The sequence below is a fragment of the Balaenoptera borealis genome (assembly GCF_965194805.1).
Source record: "Balaenoptera borealis genome assembly, chromosome: 8".
NCBI classification, from domain to species: Eukaryota; Metazoa; Chordata; class Mammalia; order Artiodactyla; family Balaenopteridae; genus Balaenoptera; species Balaenoptera borealis.
Window position 1 is genome coordinate 78,028,722 of NC_138865.1, and position 24,240 is coordinate 78,052,961.

The window sequence follows — 24,240 nt, forward strand, 5'->3', positions numbered from 1 at the left end:
GGATGTCTCTCCCGCCTCTGAACTTCTGCACTTGGCATTGCAGTCCTGCTCACCAGCACGGTGTCTAGGGTGCAGAACACAGGGCTTTAGAGCTTACAGTAGCTTTTAGGACCCGCTCTGCCTCTTTTAGCAGCTGTGTGACCTGGTAAATTCAGAAATTACCTAACCTCTGTGCCTCAGTGTACTCATCTGTAAAGTGAAAATAATAATAATCTCATAGGGTTTTAGTGAGAATTAAGTGAGATTGTGTAAAGCTGCTGTTACTATTAAGGAGTCATTGTTACTATTAGAAGGAGTAGTGGTTGCTATATTCATAGACTCTTAACACATACTTTTGATTGGTTGATGTATTGATTACTTTAATTCACCTTCAGTTCTATTCCAGGATGGAGTCTCTCTACTGTTATTTATTTATTTTTGGCTGCATTGGGTCTTCGTTGCTGCGCGAGGGCTTTCTCTAGTTGCGGCGAGCAGGGGCTACCCTTCGTTGCGGTGCGCGGGCTTCTCATCACGATGGCTTCTCTTGTTGGGGAGCACGGGCTCTAGGCGCGCGGGCTTCAGTAGTTGTGGCACATGGGCTCAGTAGTTGTGGCTCATGGGCTCTAGAGCGCAGGCTCAGTAGTTGTGGCACACGGGCTTAGTTGCTCCGTGGCATGTGGAATCTTCCTGGACCAGAGATCAAACCCATGTCCCCTGCATTGGCAGGCAGATTCTTAACCACTGCACCACCAGGGAGGTCCCTCTACTGCTTTTTAAAAGTCTTGGTTATTATTGAATGCACAGGAGAAAATAGACATTTAATTCATTAGGTTTTTTGAATATTCCACATTTAAAATGCTGTTTTTAATATCCATGGTCCCAAGGATCCTAGGCTGTAGAGCAGTGCCGCTAATTCATCCTGTGTGTGCTGGATGGTCAGTAATGGCTACCTCATGCCCTGCTGCTCCCACACTCTGCTCCTCTCCATCTCCCCTCAATCCAGAGGTGTTAAAGGGGAGGTGTCTGGCTGATCGGGTCCCAGGCGTCTTCCTGACTGCTTAAGTGCCCATGCTGTACCAGTTGCTCAGTATTTTGAATATCATCCTAGAACTAGGTTCATCTTAACATTCTTTTCTGAATGAGAATTTCTTTTGGACAAGCTCAGTTTGGTCTTTCTCCCCTGAGCCCAGTGGCCATCTTCTCTAGTGGGATGGGTGTACCCCAGTATATCCTAAACTCACCTAAAAGTCATTGAGACAAAGAAGTTGGAAGGGCTGAGCTGGACTCTGTGAGACCATCGCTGACATGTACAGCACCCCAGAAATACCTGGGTCCAGTTTTTAGCTACTATACTACTCTCAGGAGATAGGGACAGCAATACCCAACTCGTCTTGGTGATCCACTGGGAAGCTTGTCACTCCTGGTTCTTCCTGTCAGTGCATTTCTGTCCTCTGTCGTGCATGAAGGCAAGGTAGTCCTGACACCACCCAGCCCTGTTTGGTTCTTATTTCTTACCCAACCCCCAATCCAATAAAGTGTCATAGAGAGGCCTGGTAAGACTGGATAGACCAGTGTAAAGTTGCACTGATGGAGAGAGAACAGCATTTCCTGTGTGCTGGAGGTATATTGATTTCTGCAAGGAAACCAGCAGGATCCTCCTCTATCATGTAACATTTGCTGGACTCCTCTAGGTTTATAGCACTGTATGTAGGGGAAGGAGCCCTAGGATGGGATTCCAAAAGCTGAAGTAGGAGCCCAGCCCTACCACTCACTAACTGTGTGATCTGTGGCAAGTTCTTCAACCTCTCTGAGCCTGGTTGTGAGATGGAGATTATACCCATGACCCAGCCCTGCCTTAATGGGCTGTTGTAAGGCTCAAATGATGTTAAGTATGCTTTGCAAGTATAAGGCACTGCTGTTGATTTTGTTGTATTGCATTATGTTCGGTGGGGAAGAGAGAAACAACAGATATTTTCCACAGCCATTGCCTTTTATCCTGGTCATGACACCATGGCAGCCAGTAATGGCTATGCATGACCCTTCTGTATGAGAGAAAGCAGAGGTGGTGATGAAGGGCAGGGACTCCAGAATCTGAATGTCATGGTTCAAGTTTAGGGTCTACCATGTACCTGCTGTATGGCCTTGGACAAGTTTCTCATCTATAATGTGATGATAAGAATAGCACCCACCTCACAGTGTTGCTGTGAGATTGTAAGTGTCCAGACCAGTGCCTGGCACATGATAATACTATAAAGTGCTAAATGAAAACATCTGTGGAGAATTTGATTTTTTTTTTCTTTTTATTAATTCTCAGGGCTCCAGGTTGACAAATGTGGAAAATTTCAAAAGGACGTCACAGTCTTTCCAAAATTTTTCATAAAATATATATTTGCATAAACCAACCAAAATTAATGCCTTGAGAATTATATGTTACCAAGAATATATGGAACAGGATATACATTACCAAGTGCGTACTCATCCCTATAACATCCCAGTGGCCAACAATTTACTTGTTCTGATACCTTGTGGTTCTTCAAGGAGAGAGGAGAAGAAGAATGTGGTTAAAAACCAAAGAACAGACTAGAAATAGACAAGTGCTTACTTGATTGTGTCACTCTTTTCCCATCATAGTCCATGAATACGATGCCAGGAATTTAAAAGTCGATCCTCACTGAACATTTACATTGTGTCCTGCAAGTGGTTTCTTAATGGAAAGTGTGAATATTGGAGGTACAAATCTATCTAAGTTTTAAAATCATGAAATTACCTTGTTGTTTATACTGCCACCAGCAGTGTGAAGAATTTGGTAAAGGACTTAGGAAAAACCACCCCTAGCTTCTTTGGAAGAAGATATTTTAGCGGGGGTAGCATTGTGTGTCTGGGAGCTATTGATTAAAAAGAAAATAAACCTCCCACTCTCTTTTCTCAGGATGAAAAATTAGCGAGACCTTTTTTTACCTGACTGAAATCGACTGCCTCTTGTTGCTGCCTTAGTTGAAAAACAAGTCTGATCTAATAGGTAGCTGAGGCAGGCACCGCTATTGAACAGCAGCCGTTGATTTAAAATCCGAAACAGCACAAGAAGTTTTGAAATGACTGTACTTGGTGACATATTCCAAATCATGCATTTTACCAAACCACAAAAGAAAAGAATTATTTACAAATACCATATGATTTTACAAATTGAGGTAAAATTCACATAACACAGCATTAACCATTTTTTGTATTTAAAGTGAACAATGAAGCGGCATTTAGTACAATCACAATGTTGTGCAGCTATTACCTCTGTCTAGTTCCAAAATATTTTCACTGTCCCCAAAGAAAACTCTGTACCCATTAAACACTGACTTCCCATTCTTCCAGGCTTTATTCCTTTTTATGAGGAAGACTAATTACAGAGACTTGTGTGTGTTCTTTGTTTTTTAAGTTATGTGTTTGGTACTTTCTCAAAATGTGCCTTTTGTTTCAAGGGTGAATCATCTTATTAAGTGTGGAAATTCAGGCAAACTTGACTTTTGTGATTTTAGAGATGACTCCTTCACTTCAACGTAAGCACCGATTGAGGAGGATTCATTGTTAGACGTAAATGGGCAAGGTTAGCTTCTCTTCAAGACATTGAACTCTTTCAAAACTCCAAGAAACTCAGTCACTCCAAAAAAATGCTAAGATTTCACATATCTTCTGTTTTCTTTACTTTCTTACATCCTGCTTCATTCTCCTCACCCACTCCTTACTGTCATCTAAAGGAGAGATAGTCAGATGCTGTTCAAATTGCCAGCTAAGGCCAACCTTTCTGTTGTAAGGATGGCTACTCCATCCCACCAGCTGGGATGCCATGGTGGTAGTGAGTCACCCTTCCGGCCTCTGAGAAGTGAGCCAGTTAACAGCAGGGAAGTGCTAAAGTCAACAATTTGTTTCCCTAATCACTTTCTATATCCATCACATATTGGTAGTAGTAATGATCATAGATCATCAGGACATTTTAGAGAAAAATTGAGAAAAGTCTCAGAAGGCTTTACTTTTTTTCTTCCAAATGCCTATTTCCAATAATATTAAAATGTATGTCATTGATCTACATAGGCTCAACTAATTTTGCATAGATAATGCTATGTGTAAATCTAGTCTCTGCAGACCGAAGTGTAAATTAAGAAATGCTTCAGAAAGTGCTTTTTAGAGGAACTCACATTTTTTAGTTTCATTCATCATCATTTGCTAATTTTTATATTTGAATGCATATTGCATCTAAATATTTATGAATTGTGGTTGCTTAAAGCGTGATACAGCTGATATAGTCTTCATTTATATTCACGGGGAAATAGTTATAAAAATAATAGAGATCATCTTTGAAACTAAGTAAATGATTGTTGCAGAGTCACATTTACTGCCCTAGTCTGCAGCTGAGAGAGGAGGAGATAAACAAAAGGAAAATGAAAGAATGAAATAATTTGTTTCACTAGCATAATTTTTATTAGTGTGGAGCAGTAACTGGAATCAAATATCAAAGCCTTTAAAAAAATTTTTTTTTCCAACCAGCATTATGAAACTAATATGTGCTCATGATCTTATCCTATGTAAAATTTTGTGCCCTACATTCTTCACTCAGCATGACAATGTAAACATTTCCCAATATCTGAAACTTGCTCATCAGTAGACATAAATATACATATATATATATTTTGGCCACACTGCACGGCTTGCAGGATCTTAGTTCCCTGACCAGGGATTGAACCTGGGCCACAGCACTGTAAGTGCTGAGTCCTAACCAGTGGACCACCAGGGAACTCCCTAGACATTTTATTTACTCATACAGTCATGCGGATAAGTGTTATCTACTGATAGGAAAAAGATGTTTAATTAAAGTGCCTGGCTTTACTCAGGGAGTTTGTAGGACATTTGGCTGGTATAAGAGCTCGTATTGCCTGTGTAATTAATTAACCCCTTAGAGCTTGCTTATGGTCTAGAATGAGTTACTGCTTCATATCTTTCAGCTCTTTAGCCTTATTAATGGTTGAATTATGTATTAACTGTTCTCATATATAAGATATTCATCTTCTCTGAACATGAAGAGTTAAGATAATGGTTTTCTCAAAATAAGTAGAGAGTGATGTTGATATGAAAGTGTTTAAGGATTGAAGGCTAATCGTTTAGGAGAGAGCCAAGCTTCTAGCTATTTTTCATGGTTTTAGTTCTAGACATTTATTCTTTTATGAAAAAATATATATCACCTTTTGAAATTTTTACAGTGAAAAAGTTTTATTAATATTCTATTTTGGTATAAAAATGCCTTGCTTTCATTGTGGAAGAAAATAAGGTGTGTGTGTGTGGGGGGGAATTCTTATTTCTTATATTAATTCTTTGAAGTTTATCATGGGAAAATTCACATTTCTATGCATGTGTTAGCTTGTCAGTAATGTTTTGTTATATGGTTTATGTGCAGATTTAAGTATATAAAAACTACGCTGTCTATAAGGATTTTAGAATCTGGAATTTGTATAATTATCATCATCATTGTATTCTAATTCATGAAAAAATTACATGGAGTAAAACTTAATTTTTTTTTTTTTTTTTTTAGCCAGATGAATTGTACTTTGAAGAAGGTGATATTATCTACATTACTGACATGGTAAGCCCAGCCAATATTTTGTCATACCACACATGAACTAAAGATGTATACGACTATTTTGTATAGCTGTAATATTGTACATTATTTACATGTATATCTGTATAGAAATACATATACCCAAGTTTACTCACTGAGCATAATTTGTAATAACGTAAGATTGGAAGTAGCCCTTAGTCCATCAGTAGGAAAATAGTTGAATAAACTTTGCTATATCTACAAACAGAGTATTATGCAGCTATAAAAAGGAGTGAGGAATATCTCTATATGATATTATGGAGTAATTTAAGTGAAAAAAAGCAAGGTGAAAAAAATGTGGATAGTGTGCCTTTACTTATGTAAGTAAGAAAGGGTGAGAGGATATACATATACTTATTTTCCTCAATTTAAAATGAAAAGTCAAAGGAGGAGTCAAAAATTTTATAAAGTAGTTTCTTCTCTGAAAGGAAGGGAAAAAGGGTAGAGGAAACATAGATGGAATATAGACTTTTAAAAAATTACACCTTGTTTTGGAGATCTGTCTTTGGAATCATGTAAACTTTTGCATAGTTATAAAATTAAATTAAATGATAAAAAGCAATCCCTAAAAATTAAAAGCAGAATGAATCAAATGAACTTAGTTGTACCCCAGGTATTTGGCATGACACACAGAGAGGAACTATTCCAAGTGACTTTAAAACTCAGCATTTCGACTGAATATCTCTAGTAGAATAATATGAAGAACAAAAAGAACTTCTACCCCCAAATTATAAACAGTTTTTAATCATGATGTTGGAGAAGTGTTGGTATTATTATTCTGAGATTGCTGCATGTGTGTTGCAGTTTAGAGCAAATGAGTCATTAAGTCAATGATGTAGAAAACTGGCAGTTTCAGCCTGCAAGAAAGGATGTACAGGTAGATGTAAGATCAATGAAGTTAAGTAGCTCTGCATTTGAATTGGAAGTATGTTGTATTTTATCTAAAATAAAATAAACAAAAAGATTTTTTGCTCTGACCTTTGAAAAGGACAAAAAAGAGAGAAAAAGACCAACCTAATAATAATATGTTATTTCCCATTAAAAGGAACAAAGTTCCTTTGAGAAATGTCTGGTACCAGGTTGGGGGCAGGAAAGGTACAAGATAATCCCAGGACATCTCGTTATTAGAAAGCAAGAAAGCTCCCAAAGACTACTAGGGTCACACTGGAAAGACACAGAACTAAATTGAAGAGGCTGCCACTGGTCAAAGATAGGACAATTTGAGCAGTTAGGGCAACAATCCCAAGGATTGAAACAAATCTGCTCTGTTTAAATTCATGAGCTCCTAATGATACTTAAAAACAAAAACAAACATCATTGGTCAACCTGAGAGAATGCTAGGGAACCAACTTTTTATTCTGATGACTGTTAAGGAAAAGAATCAGTATTTATTCTGACAACTCTAAAGGAAAAGAATCAGTATTTATTCTGCCTTTCTCCATGAACTTTATCTCTGGGTAGCCTGAGAGTTGATGAGGGAAAGTTCATCTTTAAATTTTTTTTTTTTTTTTTTTTATTGATTGATTGATTGATTGATTGCTGTGTTGGGTCTTCGTTTCTGTGTGAGGGCTTTCTCCAGTTGTGGCAAGTGGGGGCCACTCTTCATCGCAGTGTGCGGGCCTCTCTTGTTGCGGGGCACAGGCTCCAGACGCGCAGGCTCAGTAGTTGTGGCGCACGGGCCCAGCTGCTCCGCGGCATGTGGGATCTTCCGGGACCAGGGCTCGAACCCGTGTCCCCTGCATTGGCAGGCGGATTCTTAACCACTGCGCCACCAGGGAAGCCCCGGAAAGTTCGTCTTTAAAGTAATGTTCTAGTTATTTAAATGAAGAAGGAATGATAGAATTAGAATGTCACCATTTGCAACCCTTATGAAATAATGGATCCAAATAATGCTCATCAGTGGTTACTAATGTTACAAAAAGAGAGACATTGTGTGTCTCCTGATGGAAGAATCAATGCTACACATGAAATAGTCTTGCTAAAAAATTGAATCTGAGTCTAATTAAGCCTCTAGAACTAATGACCGATTTATAGGCAATACAGGGAACAGAGGAACACATTTTTTTATAACAAGGGATGCAACAAGGAAAATCCAGACTCTTCCAAACTCTTCGGAACAAACTAGTTTCTTTGAAAAGTCTATTGTGAAGGAGTGAAAAAAAAAATGAAGGGGGAAACTATAGACTAAAAGAGACTTAAGAGGCAAATCAATCAATCATACTGTATGGACTTTATTATAAGACATACTGGAAATTTTGAGTATTGTAGATATTTGATGGTATTAAGGAATTATTGTTGAAAAAATTTTAAGCTAGCAAACAAAATAACACATGATAATGGTGTTATTATTATGGAAAAGTCCTTATCTTTCAGAGATTCATATTAAAATATTTACAGATAAAAGAATATGATGTCTAGAATTTATTTCAGGATAATCTGAAGGGGAGGGAGGTTGTAGGTGAGGATATGCATGAAACAGTATTGGCCATGAGTAAATAGTTCATGCAGTTAGGAAATGGATATGTGTAGGTTCCTTATATGGTTCCTTCTACTTTGGTATAGGTTTGAATTTTTCTATGATAAAAAGTTACCAGAAAAGCAAAGGTGAAATAAAGAGATCTTTAGAAAACCAAATATATGCATATCTTGAGACTAAGAGAAATTAGACTGTGGACCAAAAAATCCTACAGATAGTCTAAACTAAACATAATTTTTTCCCTTCTCTTCCATATTATCTCTGTTTGATTTGTTTGAATGTGGAATCTCTATGATGAAGTGTCTTTGATTTGTTGCAGGCAGATGTGTGTATATTTGTAATTTAATGATAAGGGGAATGGACATCCATAACTAAGGAGTGAGGAAGCTTGATCAATGTGACCAGGGCTGATGGACATTTGGTAAAGCAGTAACTCTGCATTTGAATTGGAAGTATGTTGTATTTTATCTTAAATAAAACAAAAAATGTCAACTGCTCTACCCTTTGAAAAGGCCAAAATGAGGCCAATATGAGCCACATGGTTTTAAAAATGACTGAATGTAAACTGGATTCGGTGCCACTTAATTTAACTCTTCTTTCACCAGAGTGATACCAATTGGTGGAAAGGCACCTCCAAAGGCAGGACAGGACTAATCCCGAGCAACTATGGTAAGTATGGCTGCGGTGGCTTTACTTGGGCTGTACTTTGTGTATTTTCAGTTATCTGGTTCCTGAGGCCTTTCTGTTTCCGGCTGTGGCTGAGAAATCAATGGAGTCATTGCCAGCCTAGGGCATTTTCTACTCTGAGCCTCCTCTTAATAGAGTGGCCATGGATGCTGGATGTACTTGAACTTGACTCCTTGGCTTAAGAAAATGCATTGTAACATTCTTGAAAGAACCTAAGGTTTCCAGGGAAATGCTTATTGTTTTTACTTTATTCAACGCTTAGAACATTTTTCTTTTTCTTTTCTTTCTTTTTTGTTTTTTTTAGACTAGCCCTTTCTTTTGTGATGAAGTAACCTTGCCTTGTTATGTTAATTAATGTTTGGGGCAGTGATGTTCATTAAATGAATATTAGGGCAGTCTGAGGAGCTTGAACAGTGAGACGTAGGCCCTGCCTTGAAGCCACTTGTAGTTGGAAGGGGGACAAAGCAGACTTTTGTAGAAATCAGCAGAGTAAAGTAAAAAGCGCACAGGATTGATAAACAAGGGTCCTGGGTTTTAATCCTTCTTCCACTTCTAACAACAAGGGACCTTAGTTAGGGCACTTAACTGCTGCCCCTGGGACCGTTTCTCCATCTGTATAACGAGAGGGTTTGATTTAAATCACTTCCAAGGTTCCTTTGGACTTTAGCATTAGATACATCCTTAGACCAATGGGGCTGACATCAGGCACCAGTTCCGAACACTGGAAGGGGACTTAGAAATTTCAAGGAAGGCAATTCAAAGCTCCTAGGGGAGGGGAGGGGAGGAGGTGGAGGAGAGGAGAGGAAGGGGTGGGAGGGAAATGAGTGAGACCTGGGGCTCAACACATGGGCCCCACTTAGCTGGTCTAAGGGCCATATCATTCTGGATTTTAAAAGACTTTAAGCATTTCTACACTCCTCTAACCTTTGAAATCCCAAATAAACAACTTCTCCAGCTGGTCATAGACTGAGGGTACAACATGTTTCTCAGTTGTTAGATCCCTGGTAGCCAAGGGGGTATCTAGTTACAGCCCTTTATGGTGGGAGGGGTGGGTCTGAAGTCTCATTTGAACAACAGTCTTCATGTGGTCACTCCTACTGATTCTAGGACAGCAGGGAATACACCTTCCTTAGGGGCAGGTAGGTATGCTGATTGGCCGTTGTGAATATAGAAAGCAAAATATTTCTCCTTTACCTCACTCTTCATATCCACACACACAAGGGAAACAATTATTTTCAGCCATCTTCAAAGCAGGGTGTTTTTATAGAATGTAAAAACGAACCTCAAATGCTTTCTTTTGCAGTTTCCTGACTAAATTTGTTGGTGAAATATTTGAGCAAACTGGTAGGCAGACCTTGGATCTGTTTGTTTCTATTTATACTTCTAGTTAATTGCTATGTTTGTTTCTGTTTATACTCCCAGTTAATTGCTGTGTTATTGTCTTAGCTTGGTTTCTTTTGACACATAATTCAGCTTCTTTCAAAGCACAAAACATCACTTTTGATTTTCTGCCATGTTTTAAAACTCTCATTAAGTAAGGGAAGCTGTATGGTGGAAGGTCCTGGCACTTCTGAAGCTGGGACACTGAATTGGCTTCAGGGAATCCTTTGGGTGGCCCTCTCAACATTGATTTGCACCTTTTTTTTCGATCTAGTGGCTGAGCAGGCCGAATCCATTGACAATCCATTGCATGAAGCTGCAAAAAGAGGTAGGTCTGATTCTTTTTGATTGAGATAAACGGTACAGTAAAACACAGACATATTAATTATGTAGTTTGATGACTTTTAACAAATGCATATACCTGTGTAACCAACACCCAGATCAAGATCCAGAACATTCCTATCATCCCAGAAAGTTCCCTTCCCAGTTAAATCCTTGCCTCCCCCAGAGGCAATCTCTGTTCTGGCCTTCTTTCACTCTACAGAAATGTGTGATTTTAATTTTCAAAATGTCAGTCAACAAATAACTTTTGAGTCTTACCTGCCCTGTGCTTAGTTGCAAGTGAAAAGTCATGCTCTGTGATTCGCAGAGCTCAAAGTCTGGCAGGGGAGAGATGTGTGTAGCAGATCATTACAAGATGGTGTGATAAGTATAGCGGTTGAAGTGTGTTTCAGTTAAATAGGCTATAGAGGCCAGAATGAGTAACAGGAGGGCAGAGGGTGGGGGCTTCTCAGGGGTCCAGCATCTGGGAGAGTGTTGGTATATTGCAGGTATGAATGGTGAGGATGGAGTTGGGGAGGAAGGGAGCACCAGGGATGGGGCTTGTACTTGGGACTTTGTCCCGTAGATCAGTGGTTCTCCACAGAGGGTAATTCCTCTCTGCAGACCCTGGGACATTTGGCAGTATCTGGAGGCATTTTGACTGTCATAACTGGGGGGATGCTGGCACCTTTTGCGTAGAGGCTGGGGATGTTGCTAAACATCGTGCAGTGCACAGTACAGCCCCCATAACAAAGAATCCTCCAGCGCCACATGTCAGTAGGGCCGCTGTTGAGAAACCCTGCCGTAGATCATGGGGAATTTTTTGTAAGGCCACAGTAAGCTCTCTTTCATTTAATTGTAGATATTTCTGAAATCTGAATGTACAAAAGGAAATTATTCGTTTAGGATTGTGCATAAGTAGAACGACTAAATTGACATTTAAAAAATTATTTGTAAACTAGATATTTAGGGCATTAGCCAGAGGATTTTAAATGAATAGTTTAACATATAAGAGCAGCAGCTTTGAGTAGGTTACTTAGTTTTTCTTTTCTTGTAGGAACTGAAAATGTGTGTAAAATATGAATATGAGTAGTGTCTGCTTGTTCTTAGGTTTGACATTTTTTCCCAAAGTTCCAGGATTTCACAAAGGAAAAAAAAGTTTTTTTTTACAGAGTAAAAATACCTTAAATGGACCCATTTAGGCAACTCTTCCCATTAACCTACCATTAAAAATTGATGTTAATGCTTTCCATTAATAAACTAGAAGTCAAAATGTACCATAGAGAATGCGTTATGGGGCAGGTTTTAATTTCAGACTTGCTGATTAATCCTTTGCAAATGTGAATTTATGCAGGATGAAATTGATTTAAAAGCAAAACAAAAAAGCTAAAAACCTTTTTCATGTGTTTTTATAAATGTAAAATGTTTTCAGGCAACTTGAGTTGGTTGAGAGAGTGTTTGGACAACCGAGTAGGTGTTAATGGCTTGGACAAAGCTGGAAGCACCGCCCTGTACTGGGCTTGTCACGGGGGTCACAAAGGTATTACATTTTGTTTGTTACCATAAATGTCTGTGCTACTGAAAATGTGCTTCATCTAGGGGAGCCAGAGTTACAGAAATGAAAAAAGAAATTGGTTATTCTTTTTAAATTTTTCAGAACATCAGCCAAAAGCCCAGTCCCTGGAAGCTCTGTAAAACAGTAGGTAGAATGTGATTGGTCAGCCTCACTACACGGACCTTTTCACTTGAAAGAGTGGAAGCTTCCTTTCTTCTCTCAGACTTGCAAAGGTTACAGGAAAACAACAGTAATATAAAAACAAACCCCACTGTCTAATCTCACAGAAGAAAGGACCAGAATTGATTCCTCTGACTTAGTTTTTCCCAGGAAGCTTTTATGATTTACATTCTAAGTTTAAGATTTAGGAAAGAGACAGCATTTGCTTGAGTTAGTGATTCAGTTGATAACTTCCTCTGTTATAATCAATAATAATGGCAAATGGAATTTCTAGATGTATTTCAGCCTGGCCGAGAATCTACCACACTCACTCTCTTTCTCCCTCTCTCTACAACGCACAGAAAATGATCCCAGCAGTAATGAGAAACAAAGAATCCAACAAATTAAATAGCATGGCCAAAGGAAAATTTAAACACAAATTAGTGGTATGAATATTAAGTGCCCCAGCAAATGTAAAAATATTCCTATCATAGATGTCATGTGAAAATACAAAAGCCAAAATATTTGAAAAAAATTTTCCCTAAGTAATTCTACCTTTTATAGTCTTAGGTCTTCTATTTACATAAATGTTGAAAACTTTGTTATAACTATTTTCTTGATGATTCTTCTAAAAAGAATCCTCTTTTTTAAAATTATTATGCCGAGTCTTGTCAGACTTTTAGTCTCATTCTTTAAAAAGATCTTTTCTATTTGAATTTCAGATATAGTGGAAATGCTATTTACTCAACCAAACATTGAACTGAACCAACAGGTGAGATTGCTTATGCAGAAGTCATTTAACCCACCTACCTTGCTCTCCTGGTACAGCTTATGTGTGTGTAAAATCCTATCTTGATGTCTTGGAACTCATCTTTTCCCATTTATTATCTTTCATAAAACTTTTAATCAAAATACAACAAGCACATAGTTAAAAAATTATTAAAGTCCAAATTGCATAAAGCCCCAAATTCCTGCCGTACTCCACCTCGTATATCACTTTCAGCTTTTAGTGCTTTCCTCTTACCTTCATGTTACTAAGGAATATGCTTGTGGAGCTGTCTCCTAATTCATCATCTTCATAAAGTATTTTGGCATCCTATCTGGTAGGTGAAGGTTTACGCTTGTCAATTGCCCAGCTGTCATCTTCCAGCACCCAGTGCCCAATCTTTCCTCCTTCGGTCCTCCTAATGTGTCATACATAGCATAGTTTTTGGTTATATTACTATATAATGCTTATGGTATTATGGCTATTTAAATATCGTTCACTGCTTGTGTAACTTTTTTGTTTCTGTATTTATTGACTTTTATTTAGTGCTTTTTTTTTTTTTTTTTTGTATTTCACAAAGACCTCTACACTGTTTTATACTCTCTTGATATACTTTTCTAAATTGTATAAGATAATTGCCTGCTTTTTTTTCTTCCTGGAATCATACTGACGCCTTCCATCTTCATTCTCTAATCGGAGCAACTTGGTCTCTACTACCCTTTGCTGTCTTCCTGGGAAACGCTTCACCTCTTTCCTGTGTTGTGTCCTCACTTTTCTGGATCCTCTGTCTTCCATTTGTTGAAGAATACCTTCAAGTAAATTCCTGAGAAAGGGGAGCTTGGGCTTGATTATTTGGCTGATAGAATCCTGGGTTGAAAATGACTTCCCTTAGAATTTTGCAGGCATGGCTCCTTGGTATTCTAGTTTCCAGGGTTGCTTTTGAGAGGTTTGATGCCTTTTTGAGTCCCATTCTTTGTGTGTTAACTGCTTTTTCCCTTTTTTATTTGGCCATGCCGCGAGGCTTGTAGGATCTTAGTTCCCTGACCAGGGATTGAACCCGGGCCCCTGGGCCCTCAGCAGTGAAAATGCAGAGTCCTAACCACTGGGCTGCCAGGAAATTCCCTGCTTTTTCTCATGATTAGAATTTTACTCTATCCGTGGTATTCCAGACTTTCACAATGATGTGCTTTTAGAATGGGTCTTTTCCTGAAAATGGTAGTGAACTCTTTCAGCCTGGAAGAATATCTTGTATTATTTCTTATATATTTTTATCTGACTGTTTCCTTTGTTCTTTGGTTCTGGAATGCCCATTAGTAGCTATGTTGGACCTCTCAGATTGAGCCTCTAATTTTCTTAGTTTTCCTCAGAGGTTTTCTCATCTTAATGTTTTATTTTGGTCACCTTCTTAATTCCCCAGAGCACTGTGTTAGATCTCTGTTGCTGTGTAACAAATTGCCACAGGTTTAGCAGCTTAAAAGTATACCCATTTACCTTATGCTTTCTATAGGTGAGAATGCTGGGTGGCATAGCTGGGTTTTCTGCTCAGGGTCTCACAGGTTGGAATCAAGGTATTGGCTGGAGTGGGGTTCTCATCTGGAGCTCGAGTCCTATTCCAAATTCATTCATGTTGCTGGGAGAATTGTGTTTCTTGCACCTATGGTACTGAGGCCCTCAACTTTTAGAGACCACCGCTCCTGATGGACAGTTCACAACATGGCTATTTGCTTTCTTTCTCAAGGCCAGCAGGAGATTGTGTTGCTGGTGCTATGCCTTGCCTTATAAGGGCCCACCTGACTAGGTCAGGTCCACCCAGGGTAGTATCTTTTGATGAACTTAACATAAACTGATTAGAAAATATGGGTGTGATATCCTGTTATATTCACTGGTCTCACCCACACTCAAGGGGAGGAAATTATACAGGGAGGTGTATCCCAGGGGGCAGGGAGCTTGAGGGCTGTCTTAGAATTCTTTCTACCACAAGCTCCTCCTTTTACTCTTATTTTTACTTTTACATAGCATCTTTTTCTCATTTCCTAACATAATGTCATATTATATCTCTGATATATTAATTATATACATATTGTAAAACATTTTCTGCTATTCACTACACTGTGTCTTTTTCCTCTGAGATCCATTAGCTTTGTTTTGATCTTTCTTCAGATATTGGAGGCTGTCCTCAAATATATAGTGACTTTGTCTGTCCATTCATGTTTGAGTATGACTGAAAGCTCTGTGTGCTTGTGGGGCTTATTGACTGGTAGTTTTCTCCATAGGGTGAAGTGGTGAGGTCCTGAATGTTCTGCTGGCTTATACCCAGATGCCAGTTAAAATATTCCCTTCCTCCCCCGCATTGGGACTGTTCAGCTCTCCCAGAGAAGTATTCTCCAGCCTCCTCCCTGGGCGTAGATGCTAGACTGTACACACTGGGGCACTGGGGTAGGTAAAGGCAGCTGGGAGAGGGGTCTTACTGCTCAGTTTGTAGGTTTTTCAGCTAGCCCCCTGCTTTTAGTTCCTAGCCTAGTCGCCACCTTCTCTTGTGCCTGCAAGTTCCATGAGCTTGGAAGCTATCTGGTTAATTTCTCAACAGGGTAATTCTACCATCTGTACTGGGTCATCTGGCAGCAGGGAGAAAGGAAGGTGATCTGGGGTTCTGGGGTTCTAATTACTCCTGAGAAACACTTTCACCCAGTACTCTTGGTTTCACTCCCATGCCTCATGCCTGCTCCCGTGTCTCCAGGCATCTCCAGTTCCTAATTCATGCTGGTTTCTGTGGAGACAAATCTGCTTGTTTCCTCCTGGCGTCTCCCTCTGCAGGCATCTGCACTTCCACCTGTGCTCTGCCGAGTCAGTTTCTCCTCTTCCATCCCATTCCCTTTCCCCAAATGACTCACCTCTCATCTCTTGAGTCTCCTTTCCCTCTTTGGAATTTTATATGATTTTATAACTTCGTTCTCATTTTAGATTTACTTAGGTTAGAGTAAACCTAAAGTCATGCGCGTTTTCAATCCACACTCTCTTTTTCAAATGCTGCTTTCTCTTGTTGTATCACCATAGAACAAGTTGGGAGACACAGCTTTGCATGCTGCTGCCTGGAAGGGTTATGCAGATATTGTCCAGTTGCTTCTGGCAAAAGGTAAAGTGTGCTTAGTTTATCTGGTCTTTGCTTACCCTGAAAAATAGGCTACATCCACTTATACCACTTGAAATATTAGGGAAAATAATAGGCTTCTTACTTTAAAACTGGACTTTTGATCTCTACTCTGTCCGCATCACAGAGTTGTTAGGATAAGATAAAATTGAGGTGATTTGTGTAAGTTTTTAATTTTAACTCAAAAGCTTGGTAAGCTTTAAAATCACATATATTACCCTTAGTAAGAATTTATTGTACATTTCTGCAGGATTAAAGGGCCTCAGAAGGAAGGGGTGTGTGTGTGTGTATGTGTGCATGCGTACATATGGGCATGCACACATACAGAGGAGATCTCTCTAAGAAAGCTGTATGGGTAAAGTTGCTGAGGCCCTTGTTCTCACAGGAAAGCTTGATAGATAAGAAAGAATGCTGTGGCTGCGATGTCCTGCTTTGAGCTGAGCAGATGCTAGATGTACAGAAAATGAGAAGATACGTTGATTCCCTGTTTTTACACAAGTCAGAAGCAACAGTGAAATTATGGACTCACCATCCATTCATCTATTTGTCCCACAAATATTAGTTAACCCTTATAGAAGGCCAGGGATATCACCCCGTACTGCACCCTGGTCCAGAAGGCTGTAATATAGGATGCTGGAATCCCCAACCTACATGTCACATGGATGCAGTATCATTAGGGATCCTTGGAGCAATGTTGTGGGTTATATGAGAGGAAATGTTTTTGATTTAAAGGATGTTGATGATGTAAACTCCAGGTGCAAAAGATCAGACACCTTGAGGACCACTGTAGTGCCCCCCCCAAAGGTACGCCAACATCTGCACTGTCTGCTCTGGCAGCCACTAAGCACACGTGCTACTTAGCCCTTGAAATGAGGCTAGTCTGAATTGAGTTGTGCTGTAAGTGTAAAATGAATACCAGATTTTGAAGACTTAGTAAAAACAAAAAGAATAAAATATCACAATAATTTTTATATTGGTTACATGATAAAGTGATAACACTTTGGATATACTGGGTTAAATGAAATATATTATTAAAATGAATTTCACATTTTGAAAACGTAGCCACTAGAAAAATTTTAATTACATCTATGGCTCACATAATTTTCTGCTGGGCAGCGCTGGTTGAGAGGGACACAGGAAATGGTTGAGTTTCTCCTCTAGCATCCTGTCTCTGAACATTTCCCGTCCTGACAGAAATCATGTATGTGAGTTCTCAAGTGTAAAGTAAGGTATGATTAGTCACAGAACTATGAACCCGCAGGATTTTTGACCTGTAGTACAGCGAGAGAATGAGTTTTTCCCTATAACCCCAGCTGTGGATATCTAAATCTGTTCATGAGAGATTTTCACACACGGTCACCGTATTCCTAATTAAACATACTATTTTTTTCTTGACAGTATTTTTGTGCCTTTGAGTTTTAGGACATTTATATTTTGTTTACTGGAGAGGATGTGGTTGTAGAGAAAGTGGCACTCTCAAACACTGGGGCAGAAAGTGTAAATTAGTAAGCCTTCTTGGCAGGCAGTCTAACAGTAGCTAGCAGAATGAAAACATACATATCCTTACATTTCAGCATCACTTCTAGGAAACCGTCCTTCAGAAATGCATATAAACAAAGATGTTGTTCAAGGAGGTTCACGGCAGCATTGTTTGTGATAATGAAAATTAGGAACAGCCTAAACGCCCCTCAATAGAGGAGTGGTTAAATAAATTTTGGAATACCCACAAAATGGAATAATTATAAATATTTAAATAGATGGGGTTATAAGTATGTGTACTACTAAGGAATGAATACGATGATATATTATTAAGTTAAAAAAATCAAAACTAGTGGTTACCAGGGAGGAGAGGGAGGGAAAGGGATAAGATAGGGGTAGGGGATTAAGAGGTACAAACTACTGTGTATAAAATAAATAAGCTACAAGGATACATGGTACAACACAGGGAATATAGCCAATATTTTGTGACAATTATAAATGAAATATAACCTTCAAAAATTATGAACCCATATGTTATATACCTGAAACTTATAAATATTGTACATCAACTAAAAAAAAAGGAAAATATCATTGGCAAAAAAAAAAATCAAATTACAGACTAATACATGGAGTATGATTTTGTGTATATGTCCACATATGTCTGTGAATGCATTCTTGCACATAAGGGAGAAGGGAACTGATGCCCACTTGTTGGGAATGGTCACCTCTGGGGAAGGTAGAAGATGGGGAAGGAAGGGGTTAGTTGAAGGCTGAAATGAGACATAAGCTTTTGTTCAGCATACATCTGTATTTTTGAATCTTTGACAATGAGAAAGATTTATGAATTCTGATGTAATTTATCACATAATAAAGACAAGGAAAAAAGGGAGTAGAAGATGGGCTGTGGGAACAATGGATTGCCTCTAGATTTTAGTGTTACTAATTCTGCTAATAAGCATGAGAGTATACTTAAGATAAATATTAATCTCCTCAAGCTCAACTTACATGGTCTTTTCTAAAGACCTTCTTGAAAAGAAGAGGCAAAGGGTGTATTGAATTTAATCTCCAAAAACTCATGCCAAGGCACGTTGAGTCTAACTGATTTACTGTCCACAGGGACAGTAAACTCCTCACTGAAAAGTTCACATGCAATTCTATAGGGACTCGAAAGAAAGGCTATATTTTAATTGTGTATAATTATTACAGGTGCAGCAATAAGCTCCCTGATTAAAACTGCCAAATATGCTATTACTGTTTTGAGAAAGTTTTACTGTTTGGAAAGAGCCTACTTTGGGGCCAGAATGGTTCTCTAGTTAGTTCTGCCAAAAGTGATTAGTTTTGATGGAAAGAGGATTGGCTGCTATATAATTAATACTACTGTTTGTTATATAAGAAAGTTGTTAAGAGAGTAAATCCTAAGAGTTCTCATTACAAGGAAAAAAAATTTTTATATTCTTTTAATTTTGTATCTATATGGGATGATGGATGTTCACTAAACTTACTGTGATAATCATTTCGTGATGTTCGTAAGTCAAATCATTATGCTGTACACCTTAAACTTATACAGTGTTGTGTGTCAATTATATCTCAATATAACTGGAAGAAAGAAAAGAAAAAGAGAAAAAAGAAACAAAAAAATACTAAGAAACTAAAAAAAAAAAAAAAAAGGATTGGCTGCTACTATAGAGTCTTCAAAACACCTAATTTACTTTCTTGTGTTGGGGAAGGTGCTAGAACAGACTTAAGAAACAATGAGAAGAAGCTGGCCCTGGACATGGCTACTAATGCTGCCTGTGCATCTCTCCTGAAAAAGAAACAGGGAACAGGTACTTGATTTTAATCCTTCCTCCTGATGCCATCATGACTAAGAGTTATAGATTTAATATTAGGGAAAATTTTTTCTTGGTAAATTCTTCAGGTGATTCTAAAGTTAGATTTTATATCCTTGGTCTGAATCAGAACTTCCAACATGGAAGAATACCTTTATGCAAAGAAATTTGAAAAGACACCGATTTTTTGCTGTAATTAGTGTGTTTCTTTTATTCCTTGCAATCAATTTCTAATTGCTTTCCATTACAGTCCTTATCAGAGAACCATTGTTTCCATATTCTCATTTCAGATTTGTTTTTATGAGTGGTTATCGCTAAATATTTTTTTAATTATGCATTCAAGAGCTTTATGATTATATTTTGTTTCTATTTTAAATGAGGGTATCAAAATTATTTGTAATCAAAATTTTGTAATCAAAATTATTCTAGACTTTGTAAATGTATCGGTATCTCTTCACAGTTCTATGCGTGGATTCTTAAAGATAAGAGTGTATATTCTTTTTTTTTTTTAATTAATTTATTTTTGGCTGTGTTGGGTCTTTGTTGCTGCGCACAGGCTTTCTCTAGTTGCGGCGAGTGGAGGCTACTCTTTGTTGCGGTGCGCGGGCTTCTCATTGCAGTGGCTTCTCTTGTTGCGGAGCATGGGCTCTAGGTGCGCGGGCTTCAGTAGTTGGTGGCTTGCGGGCTGTAGAGCGCAGGCTCAGTAGTTGTGGCTCACGGGCTTAGTTGCTCCGTGGCATGTGGGGTCTTCGTGGACCGGGGATCGAATTCGTGTCCCCTGCATTGGCAGGCGGATTCTTAACCACTGCGCCACCAGGGAAGTCTGAAGATAGAGTGTATATTCTTAAAGATACTATCTATTGATGTGGGAGAAGAGGTTTGAAAAGTTCACATGCAATTCTATAAAAATGAAGAGTTTGTGTGGTGGTTTTGAAAAGGTGTTAAAGGAAAGAGAAGGTGTTAAACACATCTGCACTGTTCATGATTACTATTCAGAGATTGGCTGTTGATTTGACTTCCCAGTATGTAGCCTGCTGAATGTGTTCCCCTAGATTCATTCTAACATGGTGATTCCAGAAAGGAGTACTGGGAGTGGGAGGGTGTGAACTCTTCTTCCCATCCACCTCTCCTCTGTCCCTCTTTCATTTATCATCAGCCTCCTGGCCCATGAGAAACCCAGAGAGGTAGAAAAAAAGAAAGGTGGAAGATGCTTGGTTGGAGGGAACACTTGAACTCTTTTTTCTCACTCCTCAAGCCTTATTCTACTTAATTATCTCATGTTTGGCATTTTAATTCCACTTTGAAGTATAAGCCTGTAATGGATACATTTTTACTGCCGTTTTCTAGAAAGGAACTAGTATAATGGAGGATTCACCTTTTGCAAGTCTTTGCATTGCTCCTCATCATTCTGGACTTTTTTAGTATTGCTTTAGAGTCTGAAGTTTAGACTGATTCACGTTGGTGGAGAATCACCAAGACAACTTTTTAGAAATTTCCATTATAGAGGCTAAGTTCATGTGTTTTCATTTTATCCTTAGGGTATCATCATTTTCAGAGTTCTCAAACTTGGGTAATGAGATACTCATTTCTGTTTCTATCTTTTGAATCAAATTGCCATTAATGTTTGAACCCTTGGAAGACTTATTTCTCCCTCAGGTATCCCTTGATTTATGAGAAGAGTCAATATTATGCTGTATCATATTCCATTTCTAGCAGAAGCAGCAAAGTACATCAGTCCCCTGGTTTCCTGCTTTAGTCAATTAAAGAAAGCAAACAGCCCCCCTCTCTTCAAGGCTTACCAAGGGAACTTCCCAGAATCATCTTCCTTACCTATCATCAAATTCCCATCATAGTTCTCCTCACAAATCCATTGTTCCGTGTGTCCCTTATTTCAGATAAGTGTTTGTTCCAGATTCTTATTTAACCTCAGTTCAGGTATAGTGTACACTGTTAAGCAGTTAGGGATTTCTTAATTATTTAAGCCATGAATGTTTGCTGGCAGAGCAAGTCTTCCTTTAAAGTAATTACTCATGCATAGATGTGTATAGGTTCTACCAAATGAGTGAGAAAGTGTTTACCAGCTGAGTGGTGTTCCCTAGCTACGTTTTGACTGAGAAGCCGTATTTGCAGCCACGTGGGAGAAACACTTTTACTTGAGGTGGACCTCTCACGCCCTGCTGCCTTGGTTGGGTCAGGAAGAAGGACTATGACCTAATTTCCTTTCTCTGCCACTGACTTCCCGTTGCTTTATGGGTACCTCCAAAACATCCTGACTGAGGAGTAAGATTTCTTATGAGCTAAAGGTTATCAGAGTCTCATGCACACTATGAGTTTGATGGTGATAGACAATGAAACTATCACACCTGCTCAGACTCCAGAGAGCTACACCCAGAAGCCTCCACATGAACAACTGGAGCTGGAAGAGGCAGGTGGCAAACTTTTCTCTTTTTCTCCTCATTTTTCTGTAGTCTTTGTAGAAAAGGGCAGGGATGTTGGTGTTCTGTTTCTCTGTTTACTCCAAGTTTCTTTAGTTCACCTTCCTAAATTTGTGCTATACTGATTTCAGTAATGAGGTGATCTTGGGGCCTGGCACACAGAGCCAAGAAATGAATTTTTATATTTCATTTTTCATGTTACCTTTTTCTCTGTTTTTTTTTCTTTGTTCGCCCAATTATCCAGTTTAAAAAATTTTAATTTGTATTTTGATCCTAGTTGGAATGAGAGTTTGAATATTTGGCCATATAGCAAATTGCCAGCATGAACTCTAAACCAGAAAAGGTATATTCTGATACTGTTGTCCACTTTTAAAAGCACATCTTGAATTTCTTATAGGGACAAAATAATTTACATGTTACAGTTACCATGAAGGGTAACTTTAGGATATAGGGTGGGGTCAAGCCATACTTGAGGATTGAACCTTTAAGTTCTTTTTCCAATTTTTTAAAACTAGGGTATAATTTACATTAAATAAAGTACATAAATCTTAAGTGTACATCTTGATGATTTTTCTTTTACTGTGCTTACACTTTTTAAAAATTCATTAACCTGATTTAATCCACACTGAAATTAACCTTTTTTTTTTTTTTTTTCCGGCCGTGCCACACAGCATGCAGGATCTTAGTTCCCCAACCAGGTAGTGAACCTGGGCCCCCTGCAGTGGAAGTGCAGAGTCCTAACCACTGGACCGCCAGGGGATTCCCACTGTGCCTAAACTTATTAACCATAACCCAGATGATAGAGGACACTTCCCACACAACAGAAGCCTCCCTCAGAATCCTCTGCTTCTCTCACGATAGATTAGTTTTGCCTGTTTTCAAACTTGATATAAATGGAATCAAACAGTATGTGCTTTTTGGTGTCTAACTTCTTTCACGTAACACGTCTATGAGATTTATGCATGTTATTGTGTTTATCCCTCCACCATTTGTTTATTTATTTGTTTGTTTGTCTATCTAAGTTCTGGTGTTTTGGAACATATAAATCCAGGGCAGTGAGATTGAGAAAAAAATGGAAGTGAGGTAGGGGAGGCTGGGACGCACTACTAGGGGATACATTACCGTGATAGTCATGCCCCAAGACGGGCTATGAAGATACAGCTCATTATCAGCACCTGGCCATATGAGAAGTTTCCAGAGAAACTGTGCCTCAGAGCAGTCCACTGAAGGAAGGAAGGAGAAGGAATTTATTTGCCTGGCTCTCACTTTCTATTTGGTCAGAATTTGCACCGTGGCAAGTCATCTTTCTCTTGCTTAAAGCAAAGTGCCGAAGTAACCATTGAAGGACAAAGAATATCTCCAATATCGAAAAACACAGGATTGTTGTAGCAAAGTAGAAAGGGGAAGAGCTTTGCTATTTGTCTGTCTTTAGCTTAAAAGGCTACTTTTACCAAGTTCAAGGCCAGTCCTGAAGTTTGTGGGTGTGTATGGAACAGAACAAAATACCTTCCTCCCAGGTCTCCAGAACTCCTCGTAAGGAGAATGGAGAAGAGTACAGTCAACCCGGAGACTTCTAATAGTTTGGAAGCTTGTGTGAAGTCGTTGAAGCCCACCTCTGTTCTGCATAAAGCCACTTGTTCTTTTACCTTTCTTTCTCTCTCTTGTATAAGATAAATCGGTTTCTATATCCCTGCCCTCTCCGCTGCCCCTTCCTTCTTTTTTCAATAATTTTTCTAAACCTATAAAGACTTAAAAAAAAACTACAGTATCATCAAACATCTTGTGATGGTCTAAATTTACCATTTTCTCTTACATGTTTGTTTATTCTTTGCTTATTTATTTATGTTTTTTAAAGTAGGGTCCAAACTGATAGCTATGTCTCTTGTTTCTTTTTCAATTAGTGTTTCCTTTCCCTCTCCTTTTCCTCTTTGTTTAGCCTTGCAGTTTATTTGTTAAAGAAACTGGGCCAATTTCCCTGAATTTCCCAGTGTAGACATTGCATGCATGCATTCCCGCAGTGTTATTTGTCATGCTCCTCTGTCCTCTGTATTTTTGTCAATTGGTGTTACATCTAGAGGTTTGATTAGATTTGGATTCTATCTATCTATCTATCTATCTATCTATCTATCTATCTATCTATCTATCTATCTATGTATCTATCTTAGGGATAGAGGAAAGAATACTTCATAAAGTAAATTGTGTTCTTCTATCAGAGGCGCATAATATCTGTTTGTCACTTGTCCTGCAATGTTAGCATCCATGGATGATCGTTGTCTAGATTCATTATTTCCCTAATGGTTGCAAAATGGTGATATTCTAATTTTGTCACTCCTTTCTTGGTTATTAGTTGGAACATTCTATAAAGAAAAATTTCCCCTTATCAACTGT

General features: G+C 38.6%; 1 protein-coding gene across 4 annotated transcripts in view; it reads left to right on the forward strand.

Annotated features, from left to right (window-relative positions):
• Positions 1–24,240, forward strand: part of OSTF1 (osteoclast stimulating factor 1) — a 48,049-nt gene that overhangs the window by 22,055 nt on the left and 1,754 nt on the right. For 2 of the 4 annotated variants that reach the window (XM_082401519.1, XM_082401520.1), the window contains exons 3-9: positions 5,552–5,602; positions 8,699–8,762; positions 10,435–10,488; positions 11,914–12,021; positions 12,918–12,967; positions 16,016–16,094; positions 19,316–19,414. In XM_082401519.1, coding sequence (XP_082257645.1) covers positions 5,552–5,602; positions 8,699–8,762; positions 10,435–10,488; positions 11,914–12,021; positions 12,918–12,967; positions 16,016–16,094; positions 19,316–19,414 — 505 coding nt within the window. Of the gene's footprint in view, positions 1–2,293; positions 2,447–5,551; positions 5,603–8,698; positions 8,763–10,434; positions 10,489–11,913; positions 12,022–12,917; positions 12,968–16,015; positions 16,095–19,315; positions 19,415–24,240 lie in introns of all 4 variants that reach the window. The other 2 variants (XM_082401521.1, XM_082401522.1) reach the window with 2 other exon arrangements.